This window comes from Mesoplodon mirus (assembly GCF_964341445.2).
Source record: "Mesoplodon mirus genome assembly, chromosome: 18".
Classification (NCBI taxonomy): domain Eukaryota; kingdom Metazoa; phylum Chordata; class Mammalia; order Artiodactyla; family Ziphiidae; genus Mesoplodon; species Mesoplodon mirus.
Window position 1 is genome coordinate 13,243,877 of NC_138994.1, and position 17,035 is coordinate 13,260,911.

The following is a 17,035-nucleotide window of genomic DNA, read 5'->3' on the forward strand; positions in this document are numbered from 1 at the left end:
CTTATGTATTAGTTACTATTGTAGTTATGTTAGATTTTCTTAAAGAGCATTTTCATAGACTTGTGAAGTATTTATCTATAAATGACAGGACGTCTGGGATCTGCTTCCAAATAATCCAGGGGTGGGGAAGAGTCTGTGGGGTGTGAGCACCTCCATGTGAGCCTGGTGAGAGCTCACTGCTGAGGCTGTGGGGGGGGCATGTGGGTAGTCTGTTTTTTTTTTTTAAATAACAGCTTTGTTGAGATATAGTGGTTATGAGGTTACAGAGCTGTGCAACTATCGCCACGACCTAAAATTCTTTTTATCTGCCTGAAATGCTCCACAATTCTCCTTGCTTCACGGCTAGGGTGTCAGAGGCGTTGGTGTCGGAACGAACTGCCCAGGGCATCCGTCCTGTCCCCTGGCTGGGGCAGCAGGAGCCCTGGGGCCGCTTCCACCTGTCCTGGGACATCAAAAGGCCTCAGGATGGTACTCACACCAGCTCCTGCCCCAGCCTGTCTGAGGGTCTGCAGCCCACAGAACCAGGGTCTCCCAGGCCCTTCTGGGTTTGCTGGACGATAGGCCAGTGTCCAAAAGCCCAAGGCTCTGACTCAAGGGGCACCTCTAGGGAGACCAGCCAGTCCTACTGGGAACTCTCATTCTTAGGGGGCTTGTAGCACCAGATGCTTGCCGGGAAGGGGCAGTCCTCTGGGATCCACAGTGACCTGGATCCAGGACCTCAACACAGACCACCCCTAAACATGCAGGCCCTGCTCTCACCCCAGCCGTCTGTCCACAGGGGATCCCAGTGTATCCAGGCAGGGCTGCAGCTTCTCCCCTCCTCTGGGCCCTACTCCTCCATAAACCCAAGAGCCCTCCTTGGTGGGTGCAGAGGATGGTCTTGTATCCCGCGACAGCGAGGCAGGCTAGTTAGCGGCCTGGACACAGAAACCAGACCCAGCACTTCACCGACCTTTATTAACACCCCTGTAGGGCGACGTGGAAGTGCTGGCCACTTGCTGGGGGGCGGGGGGTGTGGCACAGTGGCCAGGTGACTGGGGGAGGCAGACAGATGCAGCTCCCAGCCCATCTGCAGGCTGCTGTGGCAGTGGAACCTGGGCAGTGGCGTTTTGGCTGACCAGCTGCTGGGGACCTTGCAAGTGACCGCTGTGTAGACAGGAGCCCCTGTGGACATGCCATTCCTGCCCAGGGAGCCAGGAGGGGACACTGCACGCTCCATGAAGACAGCAGCCGCCTGCTGGCACTGAGAGGTTTTGGTGAAACTGATTGTTAAAGCAACTGGGGATGGGCTGGACCGGGGGGGCCGGGGTGCGGGGCACCTGCGGGTCACACCCAGACCCTCCCTCCTGGGTACTCATTCTGCCCTGGCCTGGCAGCTGTGGGTGCGCAGCTACCTTTGAGAACATCATAAAAGCTATGGTCCCTCTCCTGGGATGAAAGTGCAGGTGCACGTGTCATTTGGTGACCGATGCCGGGGGTCCACACCCCCACTCTATCAATCACCCAGGTCCTCGGTGGAAACTGCTGGAAGACAGTGCTGGGGGCCCTGGGCTTAGTGAAAGGAAGAGACTACAGGGGCTGGAAACCCCAGACTGCAGAAAGCCTGGACAGCCTGCCCCTCCCAACTCCAGGGTTAACTGCCTACTTGGGGAGAGAGAAAACTGAACCTGGGGCCTAGACACCTCCCTCTGAGGGAGTCACTGGTGTGCAGAGGAGGCCGCTGGACATCAGGTGGGGAGAGCCTGTGGTGGGCAGCAGGGGGTGGAGGTGTGGGCAGCAGCTCAGGAGGGGACGATGGTCACTGGGCTGGCCAGGCAGGCTGGGGCGGGGGTCCTGAGCCAGGGAGGAGGGAGCCGGAGCACAGCGGGCAGGTGCTGGGCTCAGGGCAGCGCTCAGCTGCCGACCCTCCAGGACTCTGGAAAAAACGGGCAGGGGGCTGGGCATGACCCAGCTGCTCCCACGGCCACATCAGGATGGCACTTTGATGCCAAAGTGTTTGCGAAGCTGCTCCAGAAAGACAAACGTGAGCACAGTGTGGGGCATGAGGCGGATGCCGGCAGGCACGAGGCCCTGAGGGAGAGAGGAGGGGGGAAGTGAAGACAGCCCTAGAGGGAACCTCCCTGCCCTGCGCCCCTGCCCCCCTGCCCCAGCCACGCCCCTGCTTAACCTTGTAAAAGGCCAGCGGCCCAAGCTTCGCTGTCTCCATGGCACAGTGCAGAACACCCTGAAAAAAATGCAAGATAATGCAATAAGATGGAAAGCTGCTTCTCGAAAGGTACAAACGTCCACCCCCCACCCCCGCACCTGATGGCAGGCATGAGTGTGCAAAGCAGCCTGGAAGTTCAAAGGTAAACATGGGAGGCGGGGTTGGCAGGCACAAAGGTCAAGGGCTGCCCTGCCCGCTAACCAGGCAAAACTGGAATCTGAAAGCACACCCAGGGCCAGGCTGAGCTGCCAGGCACCTACAGCGCTTGAGCGGCTGCCATAAAGGCACAGAAGACACTGCGTGATGGAGGCAGCCTCGGACGGTGCTTGGCCCCGGGCGCTGGGCCTGCCAACCTGCACCGTGCCGAGTTTCACTGACTGCAGTGACCCAACTGCCTCTGTTAATGTGTCAAAGAATCTGATTTAAAAACACACAAGGGGGGCTTCCCTGGTGGCGCAGTGGTTAAGAATCCACCTGCCAATGTAGGGAACGTGGGTTCGAGCCCTGGTCTGGGAAGATCCCATGTGCCGCAGAGGAACTAAGTCCATGCACCACGACTACTGAGCCTGCGCTCTAGAGCCCACGTGCCAACTACTGAGCCTGCACGCCTAGAGCCCGTGCTCTGCAACACGAGAAGCCACCGCAGTGAGAAGCCCGCGCACCGGAACAAAGAGTAGCCCCCGCTCACCACAACTAGAGAAAGCCCGCGCGCAGCAACAAAGACTCAACGCGGCCAAAGATAAATAAATAAATAAATAAACAAATTTACTAAAAAACACCAAAAACACACACAGAGCCCAGGCTGCTGCAGGCCTGATGGCAACCGGGAGAGATGCAGTCACGGGTGGAGGGGCAGAGCCTCGTCCACACCCTGGCACAAGGACACAGGCTCACCCAGCAGCAGGGCGTGGCCCCCACTCACCTGATACTCGCCCTTGGCATTCATCAGCCGGGTCTTCAGCACATCCAGGGGCTGGCACAGGAATGTGGCGCATCCACCCTGGAAGGCAGGTCATCACCAATGGGTCTGCCAGGCAGGGCGGGTGGGCACCCCTCACCCCAGGCCTATCCTGGACCCCCAGGAGGTGTCCCCAGGGCCATGGGGGACAACAGGAATAGTCTCAGCCTGGGCTCTGGGGGATCCATGGACTCCTTCCCAGGACCCTGGTGCCTACTAATGCAGCCTGAGAGGGGCAGCCACCAGACTTGCCAAAGCCTCCTGCCATTCTGAGCCCTTGCTCATCCCAGGCGCCCTCAGCTCCCAAGGCTGGTCAGGGCCCCACCTCCGCCACTCACCGCAATGAAGCTGGCGATAAAGTGAGTGAAGATGCTGTCGGACAAGTACCCCGTGCTGAGAACCAGCTGCTTGGCTTGGTCATAGCAGGACAGCTGTCGGGGGAGCAGGGATGGTCAGGCCCCAAGGGACAGCCCACAGCTCGGGGGAAAGCAGATGGGGCCCACAGTGACACCAGCTGGACTGACCAAGTACATGCTCTGTGGGTCATCTACCGTCACCACACCTGGGCGGACAGATGAGGCCCAGACCAGCCTGAGCCCACTTCCCCGGCCCCATGTGTGTTTGTGCCCACTGCCTTCCTCTGGGACGTCAGAGGGCTGAGGCCAGGCCCCCCAGATGCTGCCCGAGTCCCACCCCAAGCGGAAGCCCTACCTGGCCCACGGTGACCAACATCCCTCGACTGGACGCCATAGTTGCGCCCGAGAACAGCTTCTTCAGACCCTCTGTCGGGGGAAGGGAAGAGGTTGGGTGCCCGGCCCAAACCCCTCCGGCCTCCCCCCAAGTCCTTAACAGCACTCTCCCTAGGCCCGCTCCTGGGTCCCAGCTGGAGGCTGCCCCAGGCCCCCACCGTGCAAAGGACCTCCCCTCTCACCTTCTTGGGCCACGCGGTACAGGCCGTCCAGGGCGTGGGCGTAGCTGCCGGGGGACAGAGAGTGGGCCCATGTGAAGCTCTCCCTGACCACTGGCTCCCTTGGGAAGGTCCTCCCCATCACAGGCCATGCCCCCATCACAGGCCAGGAGGAACTCAAAGTGCCACAGGGGCCAGAGAACAATGGCCTTTTCTCACAGCTCAGAGCAGTCTCCCTGCTCAGTGGACTTCAGGGCCTGAAGATCCCGAGTTCCACAGGAAAACACCCTCTGGGTGGGGTGGGGGCGGCTGCCAGCTCTGAGGCTAGTCCTGTCTGCAGGCCGTTACCAGGGGCGGGAGGATGGGACGCCGTGCCGGGCCCCCTTCCCAACCCCGTCACTTGGTCCACCTTCCTCACAGGCTATGCTCTGGCCAGCGAGTGGCCAATGGGATCACCTGGAGCCACACTTCTCCCTGAACTGGCTGATACCAATGCCCAGTGTTTGACTACAGCATCGGTCCATAAACAGGGCCTCAGAATCCACAGTGTCTTAGGTTTCACGCAAAACGGTGTTTTTACCACGAACACCACCACCCAGCTCCCAAACCCTTTTGAAGACCAAACTCATTTAAACTTCTAAACCACCCTTCATGCAAACATGCACAGGTGCAAGAAAGAGTAGAGGGTGATCAACCCCTGCCCACCTCCCAGTCCAGCCCCCAACCCCGGGGTCCTCCCACAGGGGAAGAAGAACCCAGAGGTCCTGGAAGCCCCCTCAGGATTCCAGAACAGACGCTCACAATGTATGTTTCCAAAGGCTGTCAGCCGCCCGACCTGCTCCACATGACCCCACAGGAGCAGTGCCCTGTTGGAGTCCCCACCGGGTCCCGGCAGAGCTGCTCAGGGGTCTTCTCAGCCCCGTCCCCAAAACCCCCCGGCACACCATGCTACTCACTTTCGGCGCTGATTCTGGGGCAGCTTCATGTCATTCTGCATCCTGAAACAAGCAAAGGATTCAGGGGGCGGCAGGGCCAGATGCCCCACAGACCCCAGCAGGCGTGGGGGGCTCCCTCTGGCAGTGAGCAGCCGGCCCCGCCCAGGGCTGCCCTGCCACAGGCTCAGCGCCATCCCCCAGCGCCCCAGACCCTGAGGTCTGAGTGGCTTGTTCCAGGCTGAACATACTGAGACCCCAGCGAGCGAGGCCAGCCTCACCAGGGGACAGCAAGACCCCAGCCTCGGGGACTGAACTGACCTGACGTTGACCATGTCCGCGGGGGTCCCCACGAAGCCGCCGATACAACCTGTCACAACAGCCAACATGTGACCATCGGCAAGGCCCCCCACCCCACCTGCCCCGCCGCCACCCACCCGGCTGCTCACCACTGATGGAGCCCAGCAGGACCTTCTTGTAGAAGGGCAGGGGGCCCTCGCTGCCCTTGGTTACCTGGTCCCGCACGGTCTCGTAGATGGCAAATCGAGTCAGGGAGTAGGTCATCTGGGGAGAAGGGGCCCAGCTCAGAGGGTGTGGGTGGAGGGACGGCGCTGGGCACCCCCCACACCCCTGGCCCTCCAGTGCATGGTCGTCACCACGTGGACCACAGGGACACCCAGGGACCTCTCGGCCAGCAAGCAGCTGAGCCAATTCGCGCACCCGGGGCTGGCTGAGTCCAGGCCCCGCACCCTCCTCTTCTCCCGCCTCGCCCCTGCCGGCCTCAGTATCCCCATCTGTAGGCGGAGGTCTCGGGCCGGCTGTGAGAGCATGGCCAACCCTGTGCAAGGCAAAAGCACATCTCACACTGCCACGCCCTGCACCCACCCGGGGGCTGCTGGCTCCCCAGGCCTTACCGTTCCTTCCTCATAAGCAGTCTTGAAAAGGAGAAAGTAGCTTCCATGCCAACAGGGCATCCACGGTGGGCAAGAGGTGCGACTGGCCTGGGGGAGGCCAGCGACCCCTCTGCCTCCTTGGGCTGAGTGTGGGCTCTGGGATCAAGACCTAAGGGACCCCTGGCCATGAGTCCCACCCACCCACTACCCCGGGAGGTGGGGAGCCCCCCAGAGGTACCTGTCTGCACAGGGAGGCGCTCAGCCCATTGTAGAGCGCCAGGACGCCGTTGGAGCGCACGACCTGCAGTGCCATACCCGTCATGCGCAGCTTTACCTCCTGCTGCGTCTGCAGATGCACCTGTGGGGAAGGGGGTTGCACCTGCTCAGAGCCGCGGCCCATCTGGAGCCCACCAGGGCCAGCTCTGCTCTAAGCCCTTTTCCACAATCTTCCACCTTTATATGCTGAGCCTGTGGGCCAAGTGCTACCAGCACCTGCGTTTAGAGACAGGAAACTGAAGCCTCCTAAGGGCACCAGCCGGGGAGTGGAGCCGGGACTCAGTGTCCACGTCTGGCGCCAACCTCTTTTTCACACCACCATCTCACAGGAGACAATACCAGCCGACATGTGAGCCCAATTCCACCTGCCATGGGGTGGAGTCATCAGCTCCACCCTTTAGATGAGGGCACTGGGCAACTCCAGGGCCCCACTTTGTAGCCTTGCCTGCCTCTCGAGAGAGACAGAGTTAGGGGGGCTCAGAGTTGACCTGAAGAAACATGGGAGACTCGGAAGAGGTGGGTGAGAATCCAGGGGGCGCACAGCGGGAAGGGCGCCTCGGAGTCCATCCCTGCAGCACACTCTCCAGCCAAGTCAGGTCCTGCTGGACCCGCTGGGGCAAGTTACTGATTCTTCTGCCTCAGTTTCTCTCAAGTGTGCTGTGAGTCGGGAACAGAGGGCCCTCTGGGCCTGGGGGCAGGGTGGCCACACAGCGGCCTCCGTGAAGGCAAGAAGCCACTGTGAGGGTTCAGCCAAGATGTGGGGCAAAGGGAGAGCTCAAGGAGCTTTAAGATACTTTTTCCAAAGACGATGCCGAGAAGTATAAACCCTGGCCAGGGCCTCCCCTGCCGGAGGCCTCCATGGCTACCGGCACTGCCCGCTTCACCCCAGCACAGGACCGTGTGCTCCCTGGGCCAGAGGGCAGCCACATTCCTGTGTCTGCCGGCCTCCCAGCCTCCCACCCCCGCCCCAAGCGCTCTGCAGCAAAACAGCACCTGGGCGGAAGGGAGGGGGCAAGGGGCAGTGACGCCCCAAGGAGCTTTGGACAAGGGACTCTAGGCTGGCCCAGGGCCAGGGAGGGCTCCAAGAGCCCCTGGAGGCTGTGTCCACATCCAGGCAGAGATAGAGCCTGATCCTCCCGAGCCTGCGATGGGGGAGGCAGGAGGGCAAAGGGACCTGTACGGGCATCCAGAAAGTAAAACAAAACAGGCGTGAGGAGGGGTTCCTCTCTCCACAAACCAAAAAGCACCTTCCTACCTGGCCCTGCTCTGCCAGGCCATGTCACGGGCCCTGGGGGCTACCAGGAGCCATGCAGGCCTCTCCCAGGTCTCTGAAATGCCAGAGGAGCTACCAGCTTCAGCCCCACCCCCAACATCTGCTAATCCTGCCTTTCCTGGTGGCCAGGCTTGAGGGGTGGCTGGGTCAGCCCAGGACACAGGTGCCAATCCCTCCCAGGGGGTCAATGTGGGGTGCAGGCTGCTCTGGGTGGGGATATGGAAGGGGGTGGCCAGGGGGCTGCCCTTGCCAACAGGTCCCACAAGACCACAGCCCAGGGCCCGCTGGCCAAAATATGCTTTGTGCCTCTGGCCCTTCTTTGTCGTTTGTGGTGAGAAAAGGGCAGAAAACTGGCCTGCCTCAGGGACAAGGGAATCTCTGTCTTGTTCTGCCCCATAAGCATTTTTTCAAAAAAATGTAGAAACAGTGTGATTGCTTCTCGCTGGGAGAAACAATCACCTTCATTGGGCAGGACCTGCATGCAGCCTTGGGTTCATGGCTTCCAGGTGCCCACCTCCCAGGAAGAAGCAGCCCAAAGCAGGGTTGCCGGCCACATCCTTCCTCCGTCTCTGCGTGTGTGTGCTTGGCACCCAGTAGGCAGAGGGAGCGCGTGGTCCTGCCGGGGTGCCTCCAGCTGCGCTCAGAGAACCACCCCCTCGACGTGTCAGCCGGGAGAACGAGTGTCCTCAAAAGTGCGGGGGAAAGTGCCTCAGAGAGGCCAAGGGACCAGTCCAAGGTCACACAGGAAGCAGAGTGGGGACCGAGGGGCACCTCCGCCGCCCGCTCCACGCAGAGCCTCTCGGCGGGCCCTCCCCGCGCCGCACTCACCTTGACCAGGTCCAGCGGGTGCGTGCAGCATGCGGCCCCGCACGACGCCAGCCCACCGAAGTACCAGCGCGACACGCGCGCCTCGGCCGCCATGGCCCGGACGCCGCCGACACCGCCGCCGAGGAGCGCAGGTGTCCGGCCCCGACACGGCCCTTGAAGCCCGGACACCGGCCCCGCCCCAGCCGCGACCCGGCCCAACCCGGCCCGGTCCGCGCCGCCGCCCGTTCAAAGGGCTGCCGGCCACCCGCGCCCCGCACAGCCAATGCGCCCGCGCGGCCCGAGGGAGGGGCCCTAGGGGCGGGGCCTGTAAGACCCCGCCCCGAGCCCGGGGGCGGGTCCCGCGCCTTAAAGCGGCCGCGGCCCGGCAGGTCAGTCTCGTGGGCCCCACCGAGCCGCCTAGGGGACCCCCACTGGTGCGGGCCGCGCGAACCGCAGGGAGCTAGCGGGTGAACCTCCCTCACTCTCCACAGGGACCTGCGTCCTCCCCCACCCTGCGCCGGCCAGCCTGCGGGGCCGCACTGGAGCCTAGGGCACGTCTGCGAAGGTCACGGCCCGAGTGGCCTGGGCGCTCTGCCAGCCCCCACCCCTCCTAGAGGCCTGCCTCCCGCAAGTGCCCGCCCCCTGTCGCGGCCCTGGACTTGCACCCAGTGTCCCACCCCCGTGGCGCAGGCTCCGGGACGTGTACAGCTGCTTAGAGGTTGCGGCAAACCTCCTTAGGACCAACCTGCGGATTACAGGAAAACTAGGGACAAAGGCAATTCGGAGAGACTAGCCGCCCCGCCTACTCACCCCTCCCAGAACGCCCAGCCAAGTCCAGCCTTAGGCCTGGTCTGACCACACGGCCCCAGGCAGCTACCCTGAGGCGGCCCAGGAGAGGGGTTCTGGGCGTGGGGCTCAGGCTCCTGGGAGGCGGCAATCAGCAAACTGCCTGCCCCGGCCTGGCCCCAGCAGGAGATGCTCACCTCCCAGCAAACAGGAAGTGCAGGTGTGCTGCTAGCCCAAAGGCGCACCTGCCAGGCAGAGAAATCTGAGTCCCCAGGGCCACTTTCGGGTGGGGCTACATGGATCTCGAGGGAGGCAGAGGCAGAGACCCCTGCACTAGTAAGGACCTGTGTCCTGCTGTCCTAGCTTGGCCACTGCAGCCCCCACCCCAAGGGAGAAGGGTGACAGGCATCGGGGAAACAACTCCTGGCCCCCTGGGCCCACTGAGCACCCTGAATAACAAGTCCAGCCTGGTCTCTGAGCACCCAGGGATTCTGTGTGGGGGGCATTAGGTGCCTGAGCAAACCCTGCTGTCTCTTTGCTTAAAGCGGCCACCTGGAGACTAAGGAAACTGTGTCTTCCAGAACCCCAGGAGGCCTCTGACCCCTGTCATCAGTTGGGAACATGAACAGCTGGCTCCAGATTTCCAGCCCAGAAATGCCAAGGAGCCCGGGGTGGGGCAAGGGGTAGTGCTTTGCTGAAAGGGCAGTTGGAAATGTGGGAGGAATCCTGGAACACGGGAAGTGCCCCAAAACTGAAGCACCCTTTTTAGAAAAAGGTGGATTGTGCAAACTATAGGTCAAGGAACTCAAAAAGATCCCAAATTCTCAAATGGATCCTAAAGACTTGTGCAGAAGTCTGAGAGAGTGATGGGGAGGTCAGGCAAGGGCTTAAGGACAGGGCTGCCAGGCCAGGCCTCTTTGGGATCTGGTGTCTGTGCTGCGGCATTTACACATTTCCTCTTGGTGCCTGGGCAGGGAGGATGGAGCCACGTGGGTGGCCTGGCAGACGCCAGGGTCCCTGGAATTGGCGGGAGTCGGGTGGGGGTGTCTATGGGGGTGAGAAGCATGTGAGTCTGCTCTGGATCTCCCACTGCTGCGTCCTCTGTGATCATTTCATGAGCCTGGACGAAGGCCAAATCCTACCAGGCTCCAATGGAATCTTGTAAGGTCTTGCATGGGTGTCAGCAGGGCAACTCAGGATGCCCAGCAGACCCACCTCCTAACGCCAAGCTTAAGGGCCAAGTGGGCTCCAGGGACCCAGGGCGATCCCAGCGGCACACTCCACCCATTTCCAGGTCTGAGACACTTTAGGGCCACCTACAGGCTGGAGCAGATCAGGGGGAGGTGGAGGGGCCAGGACCCCCAACAGAAGGCCTGGGCCAGGGAGCTGCCTGGGAAGGGAAGGCCTGGGATCTTCACAGAGCCTTGAGGTAGGACCTCGAGGTCAGGTGGGAGCACCATGGCAGCATCCCATCTGTTGTATGCAAGGTGGGAGGAGTCGGGCCTGTTGGTCCCAGAGGTGCAGTCACCCACAGCATGGAACAGAGGGCCCCATCCTTGGGGGGGTGGGGTGAGGGGAGCCCCAGTCGTCACACCAGCTGCCCTGGAAAGATGGAGCTCAGAGTACAAGCAGCCTTTCCAGGTCACTGGCGGGGGTGGGGGAGGCTCCGTGACCATGAACACCTGGGCTGGGGGTTGTCCCTGAGCCCGGAACCACTCCCTGCCCCTAGGAAAAGGCAGCAGGATCAGCAGGCCACAACCAGCCCCAGGTGGCCAACAGTCCCCTCTGCTAAGAAAAGGCACACCCAGAGATCTGCTGCTGGCAAATCAGTAACCTCACGAGCCACAGGCTTGGCCAGTGGGGCTCTCTGGTCAGGGGGCTGCCTACCCTGTCCTCGGACGCTTCCTACAATGAGGGCCAGCTGGGGGCACATCCTCAGGGAGGACACCTAGGTGGCGTGGGGGATGCTGGGCACACCCACCTGGGAGCCTGGCAGCTCCCGGTCCTGTCCTGAGCCGTCCCACCCAGAGGGTGGCATTCCCAGACCTAGTGTCCCCTTCTGGTCCCTCAGAGCCAAGGGAGGGGGCTCCAGGTGGGACCTGGAGACCCGGGCCAGAAGGGGTGGGCCCCCATGGGCCACAGGAACTATGTGCCTCCCAGAGTGGACACTCAAAATGCCCTGCAGCCACCTGCCCTCCCGCTCTGCCCAAAGCCCCAGGGGCCTCCTGCCATGGGCCCGTGAGGAAGGAATCTACCACCCCCTCCCGGGCCCTGCTGAGATGGAGCTTCCCCAAGAGAAGGAAGACAAGGGTCCTTGGAGCAAGAGGGCACTAGGCAGGGCCTGCAAGCTCGGGCGGCCACTGCCATCTGTAAACACCACTCTGGCACCAGGCCACCTCTCTCACCTTACCCCTGGCTCCATGACACAGCTCCCTGAGCCCCCTCTAAGGGAGCAGCTGACACCCCCAACTGCTGCAGGTTGCAAAACACATCCTACTGCCTGCTGAACAGGCTCTCACGGGGCTGCTGTGCCCACTTATGGTACACACCTCACTCCCACGTGCCCAGGCCAGGGGCTGCACGTGCTGTTGAAGACCGCTAAAGTTTAAGGGCAAGAAGTTCCACAGGCACCCCACACCAGCTCCCAGGTGAAGATCTGGTACTAGCCACGCAGCAGCTGCTGCCCCTGCAAGCAGGACAGGCAATGCCCAGAGCCCCCTGTGCTGCCCCTGGGCTGCTGTCCGCAGTGGGATCTCAGAGGACAGCCCCCTGCATGTAGTGACCACCTGACAAACAACTCCACACACAGGGCCTGGACAATGCATTTTTCCCAGCGGCCACAGCGGGGCATGTACACTCTTGGTAGTTTCTAGAGTCCTCCCTGGGGCTGCACGGGCAGTGGCTGCCCCTCCCTCCCCATGTCAGCAGGTCCATCCACATCTGTCCCAGAACGGAGTTCTGGGTGAGGGTGCCCAGTTCTGCTCTGAGGCCACTCTGTCCGCTGAGCCTGGGTGCTTCGCGAGGAGCAGGTAGAGCCCCCCTCGGGGCCCGGGACCCCTGTCCACAGTCCTCTGGGCGGCTACTCCAGAACCACGGTGCCGCCCACTGCCTCTAGGGCCGCCTTGATCTTCTCGGCCTCGGCCTTGGCCACGTTGGCTTTGATTTCCTGAGGCAGGGATTCCACCAGCTTCTTTGCCTGCCAGAGAGCAAAGTCAGAACCTGGCCTGGGCCTGGGCAGGCCTGAGAGCTGTCAGTGACGGTGGGAGAGGGCTGTGCGGTGCACGGAGCCTCACCTGGACGAGGTTGATGCCCTGGACGAAGTTCTTGATTTCCTTGATCAGCTTCACCTTGTCCACGGGTTTTGCCTCTGTCAGGCGGACGGTGAAATGCGTCCGTTCTTTTTGTTTGGGGATGTCTTCTTCTGCTGCCTGGGGGAGGGAGGGAGGGAGGAAGTGGGTGGCGAGATGAGAAAGGACGGGGTGAAGCAAGCAGATTCACTCCTGGGCCACCATGTCCTGTAACCCCAAAGGCAAGGCCCAGGCTGGCTGCCCAGCAAAGCCTACGATCCCAGTGGGAGGCCACAGCAGGCCAGGTAGACCCAGGCTGCCCAACTGGCTGCTCTTCCTCCCTCACCTACTCTGCTCCATCTCTCCAGAGGCTGCTCGAAAACTGCCTTCTGTCCCCACCACCCAGCACTCTAGTTTCCTTGTCCTTTAAAAATTGTAACTGGGCTTCCCTGGTGGCGCAGTGGTTGAGAGTCCGCCTGCCGATGCAGGGGACACGGGTTCGTGCCCCGGTCCGGGAAGATCCCATATGCCGCGGAGCGGTTGGGCCTGTGAGCCGTGGCCGCTGGGCCTGCGCGTCCGGAGCCTGTGCTCCGCAACGGGAGAGGCCACAACAGTGAGGGGCCCGCATACCACACACACACAAACAAATTGTAACTTACGAGACAAGGAAGAGCGACACCAAAAGTGCTCTGAACGTAAAATAACGCTACAGAAAAGCAGTGCTGGAGCAGTGGTCAGCCAAGCCCAAGGTTACATACTGATGACAAATGTACAACCAGCTTCAGCTCCACCAAGTGACCAACAATGGGACAACCGGGCGTGACAGAGCTCCTACTGTCACAAGTGAAGACTGCAGCGCCCCTAGAGCAAGGACCACATGACCCAACAGCCTGGGGCAGTCCTGGTTCGGGTCTGCTGCCTAATTTTTTTTTTTTTTTTTTTTCTTTTTGAGGTATGCGGGCCTCTCACTGTTGTGGCCTCTCCCGTTGCGGAGCACAGGCTCCGGATGCGCAGGCCCAGCGGCCATGGCTCACGGGCCCAGCCGCTCCGCGGCATATGGGATCCTCCCAGACCGGGGCACGAACCCGTATCCCCTGCATCGGCAGGCGGACTCTCAACCACTGCGCCACCAGGGAGGCCCTGCCTAATTATTAACAGCACCCCTTTATTCTTAAAAGTACTCCAGTTTAGACAAGTTACACAGTAATTCTCCCTCTCCTTCCCCCAAATGTTCAGACTGTAAAGCCACCTTCCAGTTCACAGTGGGGGGAGAAGTGGATGAGGCTGGTGGAACCATCAGACGCATCTGGGACGTGGGATGCTCCACAGGACCCCTGACCTGGTTTCCTTAGTAGGTGATGGCTTGGGGGACGGGGTTGAGGGCAGCGACCCAGATTTAACAGGCTTGAGAAACCCAACAACCAAATGCAACACACAGACCTCGTTTGGATTTGAGTAAACGGACTGTTTTAAAGAAAGTCTGGAATTATTAGCAAAACTTGAAAGGGCTGGGATAGAAAACCCTGCTAATTGCATTTGTTGTGCAAAAAAGCTCACGGCAACGTCAGGAAACACCCGCGCTTTCAGAAATGGATGCTGGTCAGAATGGATGCTGCAGTACACGAGGCAAAACAGATCTGAAATCTGCCTCAATCGTCAAGAGACAGGAGAAGCAAATAGGGCAAAATCTTCATGATTATTGAGGCTGGGAGATGGACATGTGGGTAATTGTGTTATTATTCCTCCTTTTGTATATAAGTTTGAGACTTGTAACAAAAATTACAAAAAACCCAAACCAAACCATACCCAAAATGAGTTTGTGGACTCAAGTCTCCTGGTTTCCACAAAGAGACCCAAACTTGCCCTAGCCATCCAGAGGATGGGGCTGCCCCTCACCTCCCCCACTCTCTGCTCCAGACCGACATGCTCCATGGCCCACGTGCCTGCCATCCCTCTGCCTCGCTGTCACCCTCAACTCCTCAAGTTTTCCCTCAGAGTCACCTCGTCATTGCAGCCTCCCTTGAAACTGTAACCCTCCCCGTCTCTTAAGTTTCTTTCTTTTTCTTTTCCCCGTTCTGTTTGATAAAATTTCTTTTTTTCTCGTTTCCTCTCCTTTGGCTGTTCCCCTTCTGCTAGGAACATGGTCTTCATATGGGCAGGGACCTGCACATCCTTGGCAGGGAGGAGGTCCCAGGGAGGCTGCAGGGGCACCCACAGCCAGAAAGCGCACGCAGACCCACAGGGTGTGTTTGGTTGATGCAGGAGCCAGATGAGGGACAAGGAGAGAAACCTGGCTACACGAGGTGAGGCAGGATGGCAGCTGGACACCAGAGAAACACCTTTTTGTGCACGGGACCCCAGCCTGATCTTACCTCGGGGGCTGCTGCGGCAGGGGCAGCACCAGGCACCATGCCACCCATCGGCATGAACCCCACATCCTGGATCTTCAACGTTTTCTGCAGGAACAGAGAAAGGTAGTTTCAGGAGCTGACCATCACAACCAGACACACTCAGGGACATGCCTGGCAAGGTCCTTGCATTCATGGAGCACGCTTTGGACAATTTACAACAAACTCCCAAATACCCCAGGAAAGGGCCCCAGACCTCCCTACCCGGCCTGGGCCATGATACCTTCAGGAGCTCGTTGAGGTCTGAGATCTCCAGCAGCGTGAGGCTGGCAATGTCCTGGACCAGCTGCTGGATCTTGGGGGGGTATTCCTTGGGGGTGTCATCCAGGGGGGCACCAGCAAGGGCCTCCCCCCCTCGATGGCTGCTGCATCTCATCAGGCGCACGGAGCAGACACGAGGTACCTGTTGCCTAACCCCCATTTAAACAGAGTCATCAGCCTGGCACAAGCAGGTGACACGGACCAGGCAGGTAGGTGCCATGAGCTCAGAAGATCTAGCTCCTTGGTCCTGACTCAGGTTCTCAGACTCCAGGGTCCACGTGGATATAAGAAAGGGATTTCCCAGCTACTTTATGTTCTTCAAAGGGCCTTAGAAACCCACGTAACTGTATGCAGACACGCTACCCACGATGTTGTTTCCGGCTTGGATGAACTATACCAACCCACAAAGGTAAGGCAATTACTTGAATGTATTTTGCGGCCACAAAGCCTTTCAGAATCTAGGGCACCTGGCGGTAGAACGCCAGATCCACTCATAGAAATCCTACCACGTCACTGTGATGCCGGGGAAACTGAGGCTCGGAAAAAATCAGGGACCGGTCCAAGGTCATCCAGGGCCACCCCGGAACTATCGGCGGCCCCCGCGGTTAGGGGATCGTCAGGAGGGGGCCCCGCGCCCACCACCCCCGTAGGGACCCACCGAGTCCGGGGTGGCCCCCCGCCCGCGGACGCCGCCCCGACCTGCACCCTCAGTGCCCGCCTGCCCGGCCCTCGGCGGCCTGCGGTACCTGGCGAGGCGGAGGGCAGCGGCTCGAAGCCTAAGACGCGGCCCCCATAGGAGGCTTGCGGCCGCCGGCAGCATCGCTCCGCAACCGAGAAGGTCACACGCGGCGCCCAGTAGGAGGGACGCTCTAGCTGCCCGGACCGCCGAGCATACGCGCTGGGGGAGGGCGCTCTAGCCGCCAGGACAGTCGAGCATACGCTGTAGGGAGGGCGCTCTAGCCGCCAGGACCGCCGAGCATGCGAGCTGGGAGTCGGGGGAAGACGCTCTAGCCGCCAGGACCGCCGAACATAGGCGTTGGGGAGGACGCTCTAGCCGCCCGGGCCCTTGGGCTTAGGACCTGGGGGATGACGCTCTAGCCGCCCGGGCCATTGGGCATAGGACCTGGGGAGGACGCTCTAGCCGCCCGGGCCATCGGGCATAGGAACTAGGGAGGACGCTCTAGCCGGCAGGGCCGCCGAACAAACGAGCTGGAGGAGGACGCTCCCCCCTCGACTTGCCTCCTCTCGCTCCCAGATTACCCCGAAGGCGATGGACGGGACAGGCGCAGACCCTCTTTGGCGGCGGCCGGACAGCGGCTGGCCCGGGCTCTCCGCCCCGCGGGGCGAATGAAGCCCAGAGGCGACTGAGCCACGGCGTGGGTTCCGCCCGAGTCGGGGAGGCGGGCTGGACCCCCTGGCAGTCCCAATAGGGACGACCGGCCGGGATCTGGCCCTGTTGGACGGCGCAGTGATGCCTGCACCCGAGCCCGGGCTCGTGAAGTTTGCGCTACCGCAGGGCGGGCTTGAGAGTCCCCAGTTCCCTTCCTGGGTAGCTTCGCCCCGGGGGTCAGGCCGTCCGTGGCCTGTGGTCACCTGGCGGCAGGAGCGCCCCTGCCCTCTGGGCCACCTTCTCCTCCTGTACCTAAACGGCTGCCTTTCCGGCCAGCACGGGAGCACGTTTTGTCCTTCTGTCCTGGCCGCCCTGGGAGCGAGGCCGCCGCCCTCCGCCTGGACCAGACCCGCAGGGAGCTCGGGACTCGGCTTACAGCGTCTGCTACGGGTTGTGATTGAGCCCGGAAGGGGTCAGACGGGGTCCTGGGAGAAGAGAATTTGTAAGCCTGGGCTCTGTCTCCACCTGCCAGAATCCTCTGCATCCCTGCCTTAGTCCAGCTCCTAAACATCTGGCATATGGGGTATCCCCAGCCCTTCAGGACCTGGGGCCTTTCCTCTTTAGACGCAACAGAGAGCATTCCCCCTCGCTGCTGTCCCAGACGCCACAGATGATTTCCCAAGAGCCCAGGCAGAACAGCCCTGACTTTAG

The 17,035-nt window shown here is 61.1% G+C and overlaps 2 protein-coding genes across 2 annotated transcripts; both read right to left on the reverse strand.

The window, feature by feature from the left end:
• Positions 1-1,863: 1,863 nt before the first annotated feature.
• On the reverse strand, positions 1,864-8,793 carry SLC25A10 (solute carrier family 25 member 10). Its single transcript, XM_082604960.1, has 11 exons — positions 8,274-8,793; positions 6,135-6,254; positions 5,453-5,567; positions 5,325-5,373; positions 5,028-5,069; positions 4,096-4,139; positions 3,876-3,946; positions 3,503-3,595; positions 3,129-3,206; positions 2,168-2,224; positions 1,864-2,070 (listed from the first exon to the last, which is right to left on the reverse strand). The coding sequence occupies exons 1-11, from the start codon at positions 8,364-8,366 to the stop codon at positions 1,969-1,971; spliced, it is 864 nt and encodes a 287-aa protein (XP_082461086.1). The 5' UTR covers positions 8,367-8,793; the 3' UTR covers positions 1,864-1,968.
• Positions 8,794-11,848: 3,055 nt separating this feature from the next.
• On the reverse strand, positions 11,849-15,895 carry MRPL12 (mitochondrial ribosomal protein L12). Its single transcript, XM_082603095.1, has 5 exons — positions 15,741-15,895; positions 14,957-15,143; positions 14,698-14,781; positions 12,332-12,466; positions 11,849-12,234 (listed from the first exon to the last, which is right to left on the reverse strand). The coding sequence occupies exons 1-5, from the start codon at positions 15,812-15,814 to the stop codon at positions 12,118-12,120; spliced, it is 597 nt and encodes a 198-aa protein (XP_082459221.1). The 5' UTR covers positions 15,815-15,895; the 3' UTR covers positions 11,849-12,117.
• Between the last annotated feature and the right edge of the window lie 1,140 nt (positions 15,896-17,035).